Source organism: Heterodontus francisci, chromosome 12 (assembly GCF_036365525.1).
Source record: "Heterodontus francisci isolate sHetFra1 chromosome 12, sHetFra1.hap1, whole genome shotgun sequence".
Lineage (NCBI taxonomy): Eukaryota > Metazoa > Chordata > Chondrichthyes > Heterodontiformes > Heterodontidae > Heterodontus > Heterodontus francisci.
In genome coordinates this window covers 72,502,832-72,520,308 of record NC_090382.1, presented here as the reverse complement: position 1 = coordinate 72,520,308, position 17,477 = coordinate 72,502,832, and the positions used below count along the sequence as shown (strand labels likewise).

Sequence of the window (17,477 nt, the reverse complement as noted above, 5' to 3'; positions counted from 1 at the left end):
TGAATTAGGCAAACCTTGTAAGATTTTCCAAATCAAATGGTATATTAAAATGCTCTCTTTAAGATGGCATAAGTTATCAGAAATTCTGAATTACGTTCAAACAATTGTATAGTTTTGGGTGCTATAATGAAATGGTAAGCTTGAGATTCAGTTGTCATAATTTATGAATTCTAAATATTGAACTACTCAATAGATGTATCAATTTTCTAGCAGTTTATAAATATTGTGCATTTTTCAAGTACCATTTTCCATGTTGGTATTCTGGATTTTAACTAATCTTATAAATTAATTAGCTCTATTATCTATCATCGTGTTTTTTTAATGCCTTTCATTTCTTACCTTTGCAAGAACACTTTTCCATGAGGATTAGACAAAATAAAATCAACAGACTTTGATTTCATTTGAAATTGGAAGGTTTTTAATTTGCAGCAAGCTATGGGGGAAAAACTTATTTTTCTATCTGCTTAGAAGCCAAGGATGCATGAAAGTTTAATTTTCTGTTCAACACACAAATATATTTAGGGCGGCACAGTGGCGCAGTGCTTAGCACCGCAGCCTCACAGCTCCAGGGACCCGGGTTCGATTCCGGGTACTGCCTGTGTGGAGTTTGCAAGTTCTCCCTGTGTCTGCGTGGGTTTACTCCGGGTGCTCCGGTTTCCTCCCACAAGCCAAAAGACTTGCAGGTTGGTAGGTAAATTGGCCGTTATAAATTGTCACTAGTATAGGTAGGTGGTAGGGAAATATAGGGACAGATGGGGATGTTTGGTAGGAATGTAGGATTAGTATGGATGGGTGGTTGATGGTCGGCACAGACTCGGTGGGCTGAAGGGCCTGTTTCAGTGCTGTATCTCTAATTTCAACAATAGTGAGTGTTGATCTGCAGTGATGGAATTCCAAAGCTGGTGGGAAATCAATGGACATTTTTCAAATAAACTGGTGTGATGAAAAGGCTTAGTCCTTTTGAAACTATAGCAGCTTTATAAGGACAGCATAACTAGTGCTGTAACTAGTTTCAATACTTCAAAAAAAATTCTTTCAGGCAAGATGAAAACAGCATTGAGCAATCATTAAAGCAACCTGGCTCTCAAATCTTCATTTTAAAATAAATAAATTGCAAGGTGACAAACACTTCAAGTAGCCAAGCATTTCATTCCTGGCTAATAATTGAGTTCAAGTCACTAAATCCCATACTTGTCAGTTTACAAAGGTTTCATGTTGCGGGCCAGTGCTAAACAAGATGCATTCACCTTCAGTGCTTCTGTAGTTCAGATATGGAGAGTGATATTCGTGTGTTAGCTCCTATTACAAAAAACAGTCTTCTTGTACCAAAAGCAGAATTCAAGTTCAACAAAAATGTAAATCTATGATTTTTTAACCACAAAAACAAAGAAAAAACTTACATTTGTATAGCGCCTTGCATGACCTCAGGAAATCCCAAAGTGCTTTACAGCTAATAAAGTACCTCTGCAGTGCAGTCACTGGAATGCAAGGGAGCCTCTGCAAGCTGCTGAAAGTACATAAGCACTAAACATGAAGAAGGGCTGAATTTTTCAAGCCCTCCGATGTCAGGGGTTGTGGCGGGAGGGGGCCCGGAAAATTCTTTGGGAGAGGCCCACCTTGACCCCCGACGCTAAGAAGGCCCTGCCACATTTTACTGGCGGCGGCGAGGCCTCAGTGCGGCCCCCCCACCCCCCCACCTGGCAGCACAGTGGTGGAACCGTCATTTGCATATTGAAATTAATTCAAATTCATGTTAATTAACTTACCTGGACTGGGCGACCATCTCACGCTGATATCCCGGCCGGTGGCCCAAAGTCCTGCTCCTTCGGATCCCCGTTTGGGGAACCAAGGGGAGACTCTGGTGGGGAGGGGGGAGGAGTGACATTTTCAGGGTGGGGGTGAGCAGGGAAAACACTTTGTATTGGCTGAGGGGATGGTTGGAAGGGGTTGAAGGGCAAAATTAACGAGATTGGGGTGAATGTTCGGGTTGGGAATAAAGTTTATTTTGCTTTGGTGGCCCTGAAACAAACACTGGGGGGGAGTGGGAAAGGTCCTCCAGCTCTTATTTAATTTTTTAAAGACCATTTACAATAATGTACCTTTAAAAATTCACATTTTTTCTAAGGACTTGAAGCCCTTTAAAAACGATGCTGGCGCCTACACAGTGGCACCCGACACTATTGCCTGGGACGGAGTGGCTGCTCCCTCTACGTCATCGGGGGCAGCCATTCCACCCCCTCCATTTAAATGAGCCCTTGCATGAAATATCGCGGGGGCTCAGCGGCAGCTGCACTGCGCGTGCGGACCACCAACTTCAAAGCGCAGCACTGCGATTTGCGGCACGGTAGTAAACTTCAAGCTGAAATGTCTAATTGATATCTTTATAACCAGCATACAGGAGTCTTCCAGCTCATCATTCTGAGTTGGATTTGAGACCAGCACACCAGGAATAAGATTCTTTATGAACTTTTTTTTAGTAAAGCAATTCTCAATTTGTAAAAGGCAGGGGAACAGCGTAATATTAAGTTCAATACACTTGATCCATTAATTTGAAGCATGCATTCATGATGATATGGACAAATGCTAGGGCTGAAGCTTGTATCTCACTGAAAGTGTGTGATGGTACAAACTCCATGCTACATTACCAAGCAACTGAATAGTCTAACCCGACCACTTATTTATTCCTCTTTACATAATGTTGTCTTTCCTATGTTATTTAACTATTTTCTTTTTAGTCGTTTGGTAGTACAGAACTTGAGTATTGCTGAAAACAGACACATTTTGTTGAAGCTTTTCATCTTGCACTCATCAGGACAATTTACAAGACCAGCCCATGCTTGCAAACTCAAAACACAGTGTCCAACATTAGATGTGATTCTGCGATTGGACAATATCTGCTAAATAATCCTCAGTGTGCTAAGAATTACACTGACAACCAATTTAAGATTGTCAGTCGGGCTCGCAGTCTGGCGCATTTGTACGTTCTGGAAGCTACATATACTAATATACAGGGCCCTGTTCTTTGCAGACAGAAAGAACATGTGCACACATTGCGCCTGTTTCAGCTGAACAAAATAAGTGACAGCCATTTGCTGGTCCGTTCCTCAGGGCAATGCGTTGAACAATCAGAGTCAAGCTGCCTGATTTAAATTTCAAACAACTTGTCCTGCCAACTTCAAAGGACTTGTGCATGCACACCCTCGGGTGTCTTTGTTCCTGCACCCCCTTTAATATTGTGCCATTTAATTTACATACCTCTTCTCATTCCTCAAACCAAAATGAATCATTTCACACTTCTCTGCATTAAACTTTAGAAACGTTTTTAAAAATCCAGTTTGAAGGAATAATATGCTTTAGTTTGGTTTTGTTGTTGCTAGAATCGGAAACGTTGTGATCTGATTTCTTAGAGTAGGAATCTTGTCACAATTACGAGTTTAACATAAGTGGGGTGAGGAAATGGAGGTTCAACAATCCCATCCTTCTGCACTTTGTTTGTTTGCATTTCCCAGGCAGCATCTGACACAGCATCTGATTTGGCTGACACCATTATCCTGTCTATCCATCTTGCCAGAAACAAGGGTAGGACAAAGTAATGCCAGTTCCGCTGGTAGCACAACTATTCTGACATAAAAGTTACAATAAAACATGTTCAAATCTGCCCTCGAGAATGATAAAGCAACAGCAAAGGTTTACTGCTTAAAACACATGGTTAAAACAATGAAATTTCAAGCAGGCATACAGAATTAGACTCAACAAAATTATAGTACCTGTTCACCATTAATAAACAACATTTGTATAAAGTATTTTACTTATTAACACAAAGAACAAAGAGCATTAGGGTAAACTTTCCATTTCTTACTATTATTATTCAGCATATTTGAATTGGTAGTGGGTGGAAAAGTTTTGGGGTTCGGTTCCATTATTTCTTGTCCTCTGTCTGCTTCTCCCTCCCTCGCTATTTCCCAGGAACTGGTTATGTCATGGAAAATATTTGGGTGGGGATATGTAATCATTATGTTCAGTGCGATAACTATGAGCCCTATCGTGTTTCTCACCATTTACATTGGTGAACAAAGGACACAAGGGTTGTCTGTTTAGCCCAGGCTCCCAATATTCAAGTAATCAGAAAGGGCAGGGGAGTGTCCATAAGAGCCCCCCACCCCCTGCTGAGGCCTGCAGCATCAAGAATCAGCCTTCTTTCCTGAGAGGCCCCCTGATGGAAGCTAGCGGCCTGCCCCACTCCCACCCCCTCATTCTATGCTGTATCATTCTATGCTGTAAATACCTGTAGTTGTTTTAATGATGTAACACTTTCTCTTTCCTTTATTTTTGGCTTACCTACACAGGAAGTAGAGGTTTGTACTTTTTTTGACCTTCAAATCTATAGTTACTATAGTATATGATTGTGACATTCCTTCATGATTTCCTGAAGAGCAAGTAGATTTTTCAAAAAACAGGATAATTTAATAATCTCCTGAGAAGTTTATAAGCACTGGTTATAAATTAACGTTTTAAGAATTGAATATCGCTTCTTAGTTTTGAAATTATTTTGCTCCCTTTAACTGTTATGCTGATAGTATATATCCTGCTGCTCATATTGGTGTTGTAGTGCCCCACAAACCTTTTATACCTCAGTACTGCTGCACCAGTTTATGCTTAAGCGTGATGAAAGTATTGAGCTATCATTATACTGTCTGCTCGCATACTCTTGTGTGGGGGGAAATGGGAAACCGAATTCAGTGCATGTGTACGGAAGAGCTCCCAAAAGCTCTGGTCACCAGCTGCTGATCTCCTGTGAAACTTTGAAAGATGTGAAAAAGATTACTGCTCTATTAGCCATTTGGATTCTTTGGCTCTCAGTGCAGTGCAGATGAGAGTGGTTATTAAGCAACAATTAGCAGCACCTTCCTCTCTCCTTAGAATGTGTGCTATAGAGTTAATGGAGCACTTTCACTTGTGCTATGAATGGTGGGATAACCCAACTTCGCAAAGCAGTTCAGGAAAATCTTTGGACTGTCAAGCTAGAGAATTGGTGGCACAGTCCATTGCAGGTAGGATGATCAGGATTTTTGCTACTGAAATCAAGCATTCTGTGAATATAGAATAGACACATCTTGTTGACTTGTTCTGGTGTTGCTTTGAATTCTGGAGAAGAGGGCCCTCTGATGGTGTGGGATTTCAATACTGAGGCATGAGCGTAACCGCGCATGTTGAACACTTAGCCAAGATTAAATTACTTGCCCACCCTATCCCTTCCAAACTGTTAAGTTTAAAAAGTGCAAATGATCACTTATGAATGGTAGGTAGGGAACTGCATTCAACCCTTCATAATCTTAATGGCTCTAGCTGCAGTTGTGAAAACATTTTTACAAAAGAGTAATTATTCTGTTTTACTATCCAGAAGCTTCTTACTTGTTTCATGCAAAGAGGTCATTGGACCATAGGTGTTAATAATTTATATTGCTGGAGAGTTGGCTGCTCAGTTTTTAGATATAAAAGTAATTTTGAAGGAAGTTCATTCCTCCTGTTTTGGTAGGCTAATGCTGACGTGTAATCCATAGATCTTTTGTAGCTAACTATGCCATAGCATAGATGTCTTTCACTCACTTGTACTGCTTGTCTGTTAAAGATCTAAAGATAATGTAATGATAGGGAAACTTTAGGTGCACGTTAATTTAATAATTTCTCCTTATTCTTTTAGGATGATTATTTCAGAAGCTGGAATCCTAACAAGCCATTTGATCAAGGTATGATTTCTTAGACTCATAAAACTGTTAATATATCGATAGATGTGTACCATTGTTATGGAACTTTTGAAATAACCAGTCCATGGAACTGAAGATGGAGCAGGTTCCATCATTCCTTTAAAAAGAATTGTGTATTCTATTCTCAGAAATATGAGAGGACTTGTATATGATTTTCAAAAATACATTCTGTGTTTTCTTTCATACTAAATACTTTAGGAAGGATGTGAGGGCCCTTGAGAAGGTGCAGAGGAGATTTACCAGAATGGTTCCAGGGATGAGGGATTTTAAATACGAGGTTTGATTGGAGGAGCTGGAGTTGTTCTCCTTGGAGCAAAGGAGATTGAGAGGAGATTTGATAGAGATGTACAAGATTGTGACAGGTCTGGATAAGGTAGACAAAGAAAAAACTGTTCGCATTAGCCGATGATACAAGGACTAGAGGACACAGATTTCAAGTTTTGGGCAAGAGAAACAGGGGGGTTGTGAGGGAGAATTTTTTCATGCAGCGAATGGTAATGACTTGGAACTCGCTGCCTCCGAGGGTGGTGAAAGCGAAGACGATGAATGATTTCAAAAGGAAATTGGTTTGAACTCGATGGGCCGAATGGCTTCCTTCTATGCCGTTATGACTCTATGAAATAAAATTAAAGCTTTTAATTTATATGTTCAAACCTTTTAGAATTTCTGCTGGGTGAAAGCTAAGGCATAAAGTTGAAACTTAGCTACATTTTCTGTTTTTGTACATATATAAATATAAATTATTGTTGTGTGTCTCTGAATATTCAAATATCCCTTGAACTGTGTATTGAGAATATTCAGTGAAATTGATTTTTGTGAAATCCACAAGCATTTTATGACCCTGGCAGTGTGTAATGTACAGAATCAGTATCATATACCTCTCTGAATACCGCATGTACATTCAGAAATATACATAATTATTATAAAGGTAGACCAATAATAGTATTTTATGCTTTTCTGAATTTGGGATTTGTAATGTGGTGTATCAGTGCATGCTGAAAGATGTTATAAATAAAATTACAGATGTGATGGGTAAAATTACAGCAGATAGCAGATTTTTAAAATTACTTTTACTTCAGTAACCATGGCCAGAATTTTACGCCCTCCCCCCACAAAGAGCGGGAAGGTGAGGTGGAGGGGGTGGGGTGGGGGGGGTGGTGGGGGTGGTGGTGGTGGGTGCGTAAAATAGAGTGGGAGACTCAGGGGCCCTTCCCGACCCGCTCCCACCTCTGCTGCCACTTTATGCAGGACGGCGGCGGCAAGAAAGGCCCGCCCACCCCAGGCCAATCAAGGCCCTTAAGTGGCCACTTAACGGCCACTTAAGGGCCTCCGCCCGCTGCCACGGGGATTTTACCCATGGCTGGTCAGGCGTCTCAGGCCCAAGAGAAGTCGCAAAAGCAGGCGCCTCTCTGATGGCCCGGGGATGCCCTCATCATCGGGCACCCTGTGCCCAACGAAGGGCTGCCCCTGCTGCCCCAACCACCCCCAACAACCAACACTTCCCCCGTTCCCCCCAGTCAACCACCCTTGTCTCGCCGGGGCCTGACTGATCACCCCCAGAGAGGCCCCAAAAACTTACTTTCATTCCAGGCTCCCTAAAATCTTCTTTGCGGTGGCTAGGTTGCAGTCCCAGCAGTGGCTCCCAGTGGCGCTGCTGGGACTAAGAGCTGCCGGCCTGCTGATTGGCTAGCTGCTCTATTAGGCGGCACTTCCTGCCTCAAGCGGGTGGAAGTCCTGCCTCAGACCAATTAAAGGCCGGGAAACCTCAAAATGCAGATTGGATCCCCAGGCCAGGCAGAGGCGGGTTCACCACCGACTTTTCAGTCGGTGGATGGCTCCCGTCCGCCAAGGGAAAATCCTGGCTCATGTTTTAGATCACTGTTACATTATGGTACAAGCAGCTGCAAAATGTTGAAAGACTAAGAACACATTTAGTCTTTTTAAATAAAGAATTTAAAGGAGATTCTCCAATTTAGGTGGAGGAGTTCTAGTGGATAGTTAATTTGATTCTGCTTTAATAATTTGATCTATTTTCTCCAAGGTGACAATTTGAAAAAGATAAAACGTAAGCAAATCCTAGCTCATCAGCACTTATTATTGTTACCTACAAATGTAATTGCTTTGGTGCAGGTCCAAACCTTTCACTTGCCTTGATTTATTTCATGTGCAGGAAGCAATAGCAGCATCCTTTATATTGTTCCTATTTAGGCATGTAAACATAAGTGACTCCACTTGAGTTGGATATTGGAGATGACTGGTATATTTTTGCTTTCATCACATGGGTGGTAATCTGGTGGAGCAGATCACCCGCCCATTACAGAAACTGCCTGGTTTGTCTTTCCATCGCAACCCAAGAAATCAACAGAAGTTGTATATCAGACTGTTGTTACGAAATTAGATGGATCGGTAGAAGTGTAAGATATAGAAAATCAGTGATGATTTGCAGAGAATGATGTGAGAAAGAGAAAAATAAATTTGGGATTTGAAAAAATTATGACTTGTTTTGGGATGCAAACAGCAGGAGAAAGAACTGCTTTTATCTTGCTTTAAATGCAATATCATGGAACTGAGATCTATGCTTATAATTGTCACATTACAATTTATTTTGGAACAAGATGCCCAGAATATTTAGTTTACTTTTCTGTTAAAGTCATTATTAAGATGTCAGTAGTAAAATACTGTTACTGAATAGTCAATCTGCTGGTCGATGGAGCAAGTATGAACTTACAAATTATTTGACTTGAAAATGCATCTGTAATTGTAACAGTGGGAAATCAGTATGGCAAGCACAATTATACAATTAATCATATATTATATGATACATATACTACTATCAATATATTACTAAAAATTTGAGTCAGTGTGCAAATGCCTGTGCTCGAGTGTACAGGTATACGGAACGGTTGCGTTTGTTGACAGCGCAACTAACTAGATGGCACACTATTCGCACATGTGCATATGCAATGTCATTGACTGAAACGTCACTATCAGTGATGTCTCAGGCAGCTGCCTGTAATAAGTATAGCGCTGCTCAATCTTACACAAGGAAGTGAATAAACACTGCATTGGCCTCTCTTCCCGGCTCCCTCCCGTCCAACTGCTCTCCGCTTCAATTACTGCTTCTCCTCTCTGCTCCCTCCCACCCAACCTCTCTCCTCCCCCACCCCTGCCATGTCATTCAAATGCTCTCCGCTTCTCTTCCTCACTCCTTCACGCCTAACTGCTCTCCACTTCTCCTCAGTCCCTCATGCGCAACTGCTCCACTCTTCAATCACTGCTTCTCCTCTCTGCTCCCTCCCATCCGACCTCTCGCCGCCCGCCCGCCCAACTGCTCGCCACTTCAACTGCCACTTGTTCCACCCCTCGCTGGTCGTTTCCCCCGCCCCACCTTGTCGCCCATTCCCTCCCTTGGTCGGTCAGTTGACCAGTCGGTGCATAGTGACGTCGGCATAAACATGTGCGGATTAATGCTGGCAAGTGTTGGGATGCACTCGGATGATGTCGGCGATTGCACTGCGCTGTCAGAAGACACTCTGAAACAGAAACATAGAGGCCGGGATTTTTTCCGGGCGAAGGGTCTCGACCTCTGACAAAAGCGACACTGGGAACCCGACATTGCCTTTTCTCCAGAAGGCCCGCCGAATCAAGTGCCAATTAGGCAATTAAGTGAACAGTGGCGGGCCTTCCACGGGATCAAGGACCCCAGCGATGAAAGTTCCACCCTCAGAGAACTGCTGGCCAATCAGAGGCTGGCAGCTCTCTAACTGAGCAGTGCCACCATAGAGGTGGTAGCTCCTGCCAGTGGAGCACCATCTGAGGCCCAGGAGCTGCGCTGGACCCAGGCCTCAGGTACGGAAGGATGGTAGGGGTCCCGCGGGGTGGGGATCGTGGGGAAGGGCATGTAGGGGGGTCAGCAGCAAGGGCGGGGGTGTCAGTCAGAGGGCCCCACCCCCTTCCCAATGCTGGGTCCCTTGTGCAGGTACTGTGCCTTTTAACAAGGGACCACCCCGCCCACCAACCAACGCCCGCCCCAGAGCCAGCAGGCAGTCCGCATGGTTTTCCCTGCTGTGCTTCCTGCGCAGTGACAGGGCCGCCTGCCTCTCGGCTAAGTGTGGTGGCGACAGGATGAGGCCCATAATTAGGCATTAATTGCCCATTTAAGGGCCTCATTTGGTAGCGGGGTGGGAAGGCTGTTCACAGGCCTTCCTGTCCAGGACTTAATTTTGGCAAAGGCAGCATGGTGCGGGGTCCCGCCCTACCACCGTCCCACCTGATTATCTGCGCTCCCCGCCTGCAAACCTACCATGGGGGAAAGCATAAAATTTCCCCCAAGAAGTGGAAGGTGTAATTGGACAGCAATAATGCAGCATTTGCCTGGAATGCTGCAATGTGTAATTTGATCCAGTCAGTGAAAATCAGGTCGGGAGAAGGCAGTATAGCCTTAAAGCTCTTTATAATGCAGAGATAGTTGCCAACGTATAGTGGCATTGCAGGCATAGCCCCTCAGTGTTTCGGCAAAGCACAGCACTAATGCTCCCCACCATTCAGACAATGCACAGCGCTAACACTCCCCACCATTCAGACAATGCACAGCACTAACACTCACCACCATTCAGACAATGCACAGCAATAACACTCCCCACCATTCAGACAATACACAGCGCTAACATTCCCCACCATTCAGACAACGCACAGCGCTAACACTTCCCACCATTCAGACAATGCACAGCGCTAACACTCCCCACCATTCAGACAATGCACAGCAATAATACTCCCCACCATTCAGACAATGCACAGCGCTAACATTCCCCACCATTCAGACAACGCACAGCGCTAACACTCCCCACCATTCAGACAATGCACAGCAATAATACTCCCCACCATTCAGACAATGCACAGCGCTAACACTCCCCGCCATTCAGACAATGCACAGCGCTAACACTCCCCACCATTCAGACAATGCACAGCGCTAACACTCCCCGCCATTCAGACAATGCACAGCGCTAACACTCACCACCATTCAGACAATGCACAATGCTAACACTCCCCACCATTCAGACAATGTGCAACACTAACACTCCCCACCATTCAGACAATGCACAATGCTAACACTCCCACCATTCAGACAATGCGCAACACTAACACTACACCATTCGGACAATGCACAGCGCCAGCACTCCCCACCATTCAGACAGTGCACAACACTAACACTCCCCACCGTTCAGACAATGCACAGCACTAACACTCACCACCATTCAGACAACGCACAGCACTAACACTCACCACCATTCAGACAACGCACAGCACTAACACTCACCACCATTCAGACAACGCACAGCGCTAACACTCGCCACCGTTCAGACAACGTACTTCAGTAACACTCCTCACCATTCAGAGAATGCACAGTGCTAACACATTCCCCAGTTTATACAATGTGCAATGCCAACATTCCCCACAGTTCAGATCAGGCACATTGCTAATGCTCCCGAGTTCTGATTCAAATTGCTTGCGCGCCTGACTGGTTTATGCTGGCCGGGCAGGGTTAAAATTGCCCCTTAACGTTGTGTTTGAACTTGTGTTTACTTACTAGTCAGATTTCAAGGAGCACTGAATTGCAGTATTTCATTTTCCTTTCGGGGATAGGGAGGATGTGAAACTGTGATAACCTGTCTCCTTTTATAGAAGTAGAATGCTTATACCATTTGTGGGGCCTCAGTGGTGGACTGGTGGATTGGATCACCCCACCAACAACCACACCCCACTCCTTTACAGAATCTGCCATTGATTTCAATGGAATAAAAATAAGGCAGGTGGTCCCACCCCCCCCCCCACTCCAAGCAGTGAGGTTGAAAATGACCCCCATTGAGGAAAAATATACACCTCTAATGGAAAGTTCAAGGGTGCCAATGAGCAGCATCAGTTCGGATTTAAAAGAAAATGTGCATTAAAACCCTCCCATTAAAAGTTTGCGATCCTATCACAATTACATTTACAACAAAGACATACAGTATAATATAGCAAAATTCACAAATGAATGAAATCCCTTTTGAAAAGGCAATATGATATTAACAATCATTATTTCATGACAGTTTCTATGCACTAATTTCATTTAGCTGTCTATTTAATAACATTGCTGAGATTTATCTACTTGAAAAGTGGAACTGAAAATGCTGCCATAATCATCTCAGTTCAAAAAGGATCGATTTCTTCACATTGAAATATTCTTTGCAGAACCAGAAGGTCGATAATAGTTTGCTTGAAGCTAGAAAAGTTCTTCAATTTCAATAGCTGCTTTGACAGACACGGAATGTTATTGGACCATAAACTAGAGGATTTCACAAGCCATATAGGTTGCTATCTTCAGAAATCTGCAGTTCAGGAAAGTTGGAAAGGGTCTGACTCGACTAGTTTTATGTTCTCTATCTTCTACCTTTAAGTAATGTAAGTATAAAAAAATACAGGATTATATCTTAACTTATGCTTTCCATTTTAAAATGTAAAAAAAATAAGTTATATTCTGAATGCTTGAATATGTGGGAGACATGTTCTTTTGGTTATCCAAGGATGCAGCCTGCCTAAACAATTTTAGTGATTCACCTTTTCCACATCCATTGTTGTGAAGGTCAGTGTCATAAAGAAATACAGCACTGAAACAGGCCCTTCGGCCCACCAAGTCTATGCCGACCATCAACCATTCATTTATACTAATCCTACATTAATTCCATATCCCCTACCACATCCCCACCTTCCCTCAATTCTCCTCCCACCTACCTATACTACGGGCAATTTACAATGGCCAATTTACCTATCAACCTCTTTGGCTGTGGGAGGAAACCAGAGCACCCGGCGGAAACCCACGGAGTCACAGGGAGAACTTGCAAACTCCGTGCAGGCAGTACTCCGAACTAAACCTGGGTCGCTGGAGCTGTGAGGCTGCAGTGCTAACCACTGCATCACTGTGCCGCCCACTTCACCTTCCCAGGAATAATGGGTGTGGTTCAATGTTAGTGCTCTTAGCAGGTTGTGGATTCAAGTCCCATCCAGAAGCTTGAGCACAAAACCTAGACTGCCACTCAAGTGTAGTATGGAATGCTCCACTGTCTGAGCTGCTGTCTTTTGAAATTATCCCATGGCACCATTTTGAAGAAGAGTCAGGGAGTTTTATCCATTGTCCTAGTCAATATTTATCCCTCAAGCAACATCACTGAAACAAATTATCTGATCATTATCACAGTTGTTTGTGGGATTTTGTCATGTACCAAATAGTAGCCTCGTTTCCTACATCACAACAGTGATTATACATCAAAAATACTTCATTGGCTGTAAAGTGCTTTAGGACTTCTTGAGGCCACGAAATACAACATCTAAATGCAAGTTCATTCTTTCTTTCTATATACTGTCACACAGGTACAATGATAGCCTAAGGCGCAGAAACTGGGGATCATTTCTGGAGGGATAGAATATTAAAGCATTAAATTTATATGAAACCTTGGTTAGACCATTCTAGGAATAGTGTGTACAGTTCTGGTCTTCATATTTTAAAAAGGATGCTAAAACTTGCAGAAAAAAACTTACAAGGATGTTACGTGAATGAAAGAATGCAACTATTGGGAAAGATTGAATAGGCTGCAGCACTTTTGCATGGAAAAGAGAAGACTAAGATAAAACCTGATGGAGGCCTTTAAAATTCTCAAGTAGTTCAGTAGGCTAGATGTGGAAAATCTGTTTCCATTTATTAGAAAGTCCAGAACAAGGAGGCATACATATATGATAGCCACTAATAAATTAAAAAAGATTTTAGGACAATTGTTTTTTTAAACAGAGGGTGATAAGATTGTAGAACCTGCCGCCACATGAGTTGGTTGAAGCATTGGTGCATTTAAGGAGACATTTGATGTATACATGAGAGCAAAGGAAATAAAGGGATACAAGACAGGGTGGGAAGAGATAATTAGAGTGGGTGAAAGCCTGGGCTGAGTATAAACACCAGCATTGACCAGTTAGGCCAAATGGCCTTTTTCTGCACTATAGATTCTATGTAAACGCTAGCATAGGGAGCCCGCCGCCCCTAGATCTGCCATCTTGCCATAACTTTTCGAGTAAGGGGCAGAACAAATATCTGTCCCTTAGAAAGCAAAGAGGAAACTGCAAGCTTGGGCATCCGTTGTTTTTTTGGAAGGTTCTGTTGGTCTCCTGTCGGTTAATTCAGAAAACTGGTTGAATCTTTGAAGAATTTTGGGGCCTGAGAGTCCAACATATGTTCAACAGAAGTGCCAAATTTAGCTAAACAACTGCATCCCTAACAAACTCATTTTTCCAGCGTACATGAAATGCTACAGACGAAAATAGAGATACAATTCATACATTCCAAATTCACAGGTTCCAATAAATGATGGGTATTGTGTGGCGCTGTATTTAGGGGCATTTATTCTCATTAATACTGCTCTTTTCCATCTTGTATTAATGTCAACCAGTGGCAGGAAGCCTTATGTTCAGACTTGACAGGAGAACTATTTTGAATAGTAAGGTAGCTTTTTAAAAATGGATTTATATAAATAAAGGATAATTTTAATTTATATTTTGTCTTTATATTGTGGAGCATCTCTATTACAAATATAATTAGTAAACATTTCATTGAAACAAGCTATTTTTCCTCTGATGCCAAGCAAAGGTCCACTTGTCTTTTGAGAAACTCTAATGTTGATGAGATTATTTCCTAAACACTACTGTTTTAACAATTAACTTTAGGTTAACAGTGAAGATTAACACAGTTTAAAACAGAGTATTAAATTGTTATAGTATAATCAAAATTGTTAAGCAACCGTAACAAAGTTTTGCAATCTCATTCATTTATACAATGGGAAACCATTTGACATGGGCTGGATTTTAAAAGCCCCTCCGCTGTCGGGAACCCTGACGGGGTGGGGGGGGGGGGCAATGAAGATGAGTGCGGCGAAGGCCTGCCACTAACCCCAATGGCGGCAGGCCCCATGCCGATCTCGGCGGTGGCGAGGCCTCATGGTGACCGCTCCCCCGCTCGTCAACGGGACCCCTATATCAATATGTAAACTAATTTACATACCTGATTTAATGAGGGTCCCGTCGCCTCCTTATTCGCCGCACCGATCTTCATTCGGGTAGCCGACAATGCTATGCCTTCGAATCCTCAATCGGGGAGACGTGGCGTGACACCTGTGGGGAAGTGGGAGGAGGACTGTTTCTCTGTGCGTGAGTGGGGGAGTGGGGTAACATCGCTGCGGATTGGTAGGGTTGGGTGATGGGAAGGGGTGAAGGGCAAAGATGCCAAACTTTTGGAGTGGGGGGGGGGGGTGGAGAGGGGGCAGGGAGAGATCAAATTCTTAATAAGTGAATTCTCGGGGGGGGGGAAGGGCAGGAATGTTTTGTGATGCCATTGGGTGGGGTGGGAAAATGAATTTAAAGGTAATTTATTTCTGCCTTTTTGGTAATTGAACTGGCCTGGCCCTTTACTTTTTAAATCTCCATTAAGGGCTGTAAGCCCTTTAAAAATGAAAATGGCACCGGCACCTGCACAGTGGCGCCGGGCGCCGTGCCTGCAATGTCTCGCCCAGCCCCTCCACTTCATCATGGGTGGCAGGCACGCGGCCATACAAATGAGCCGCCGTGTTTGAAATCGCGGCAGCTCCGTGATACGGTGCCCATGTGGGCGGGGTGCATTTTATATCTGCCGGCTACTTCGGTGGCGGACTCTTAAAATGCAGCCAATGGCTCATCTAGTGCAATCATCCAAAAGGTTTTTAACTTGTAACAACTTTTCCCCAAAGAATACTCTTGAAATAGTACTAAAATATTGTATTTTATCAGAAAGATGATAGAAGTATTAGATCATAGACTAAACTAACAATAGTACAATTATTTTGCTTTCTTGAATGTGCATGAATAGTGTTACGCTTTATCATTTTGATATCGATTAGCTTTCATTTGGAAAATTCAATTTTCTCTGTCTTGCCTCCAAGAGAAAATTTTACGCAGTTCAAAGATATGAGAAACATCTATTAAGATCACTTTCTGCAGCTGGTAGTGCTGTCAATAAATACATTAGTCAGCGTGTAGTGTGACTTCTGTTCAATATACTTTTTGCCTGTGGCTGCAAACTGATTTTTTTCTGATGCTTGAAATAATAAATTACCATCATTGCTTCTGTCCTCTCAAATAATCCCTTCTAATCTCAAATCACTTCACGACCAACCTGTCTTCATTTTACCACCTATTACATTTCAAGCTTTTATGACACCATTTGCTACCTCAGTTTTTCATTAACACTGTAAGTTGGTTCCCTTCATTGAGGCACTGCCCCTCACATTTTCAAAAATATTTTTAGAAACCCTCCTCCTAAACTAACTTGCTTAGTCCAACCATCCTGTCCAGCCAGCATCTCATCTTTAAAATTCCCTTTCAGTCAAAGGTCCTTAAACATGTCATCACTTCCCAGTGCTGTGTTCACCTCTCCCACATCATTCTGTTTCAATTCATTCAGCCCAATTTCTGCCCTGGTCAATATCACCAACAATATCCCCTGTGGCCACAGCATTTAATTCCAGTTCTCCACAAATACCTGTGTATGATGTTCAACAATATTGATCAACCTTCCCTGTTACATCTCTACCATGGTTCGCCCCCATGTGACTGTTCCTATCCAGCTAGTACATCTCCAATAATGGTTTCTCTTTTGCATGACCACCTCAGGAGTTTCACCAGGATTCTTGTTTGGTTGCCTCCTCTTCTTCATCAACATATTGCCATCAGAGACATCGTTCTCAGCTTCCATATGTATGCACACTCCAACATTTCTCTCGGTTCCACGACTACCGCTGTGTTGTCAAGATTACATGTTTAGTATTAAGTCATGGCTGAGCTATAATTTCCTCCAGCTGAACACATCAACACTGACTACATCCTCGCCTTGGATACTCACTCAGGCTGAACTAGGCTATATGCAACTTCACCTCTCTGTTCGACCCAGACCTGAGCTTTTAATCCCCATATCCTATCCATCAGCATGACCACTTATTTTCATTTCTGTGAATTTGCCAGCCTTTTCCCTGCTTTACTTTCACTGATGTTAAGACCTTTATCTAACCCTTCATTTCCTCTAAGCTTGACTGCTCCAATACCCTCCTTGCCAATCTCCCAACTAGCCCTTCCATAATCACCCAAAACTCCACCACTGTGCTTTGGGCTGCTTTAAATCCTGCTTGGCTGTCACTCTTATCCTCAGGGCTCGATTTTGTGCTGGAGGCGCAGCTCCCAGCGGCAGGCCGAAAAGGCGGGGCGGTCCCCACCTCTGCTATTTTGCCCCCGGAGCAATCGTCTGGTCTTTTTGATTCAAAGTTTTATGAGGCTGGATCCCCATCCCTTTAAAGACTTTGGAGGGATGGGGATCCTGCCTCCAAGAGTTGCCGGCCAATCAGAGGGCCAGCAGCTTAGCAGTATCGGCAGCGCCACCGGGAGAGGTGCCGGTACTGCAGAGGCCTTGGACACAGGCCCAGCGGTGAAACCCCGGAGCAGAGGTAGGTGAGGCAGGGTTGCCAGGGTGGGTCGGAAGACCCTGGCGAGGGGTGGGGGTGCGTTAAGGGGGTGGTCGTTCAGTCCAGGGGGAGGGTGGTCCTGTGGGGTAAAGTTGTTCTCGGTCGGGGTCCACTGTGGGCCCACTGAGGAGTGACTCGTCCCTCC

The 17,477-nt window shown here is 43.5% G+C and overlaps 1 protein-coding gene across 3 annotated transcripts in view; it reads left to right on the top strand.

Moving 5' to 3' along the window:
• spock1 (SPARC (osteonectin), cwcv and kazal like domains proteoglycan 1) overlaps positions 1–17,477 on the top strand; it is a 770,011-nt gene that overhangs the window by 339,803 nt on the left and 412,731 nt on the right. For all 3 annotated transcript variants that reach the window (XM_068043616.1, XM_068043617.1, XM_068043615.1), the window contains exon 4: positions 5,702–5,747. In XM_068043616.1, the coding sequence (XP_067899717.1) occupies positions 5,702–5,747 (46 nt within the window). The remainder of the gene's footprint in view (positions 1–5,701; positions 5,748–17,477) is intronic.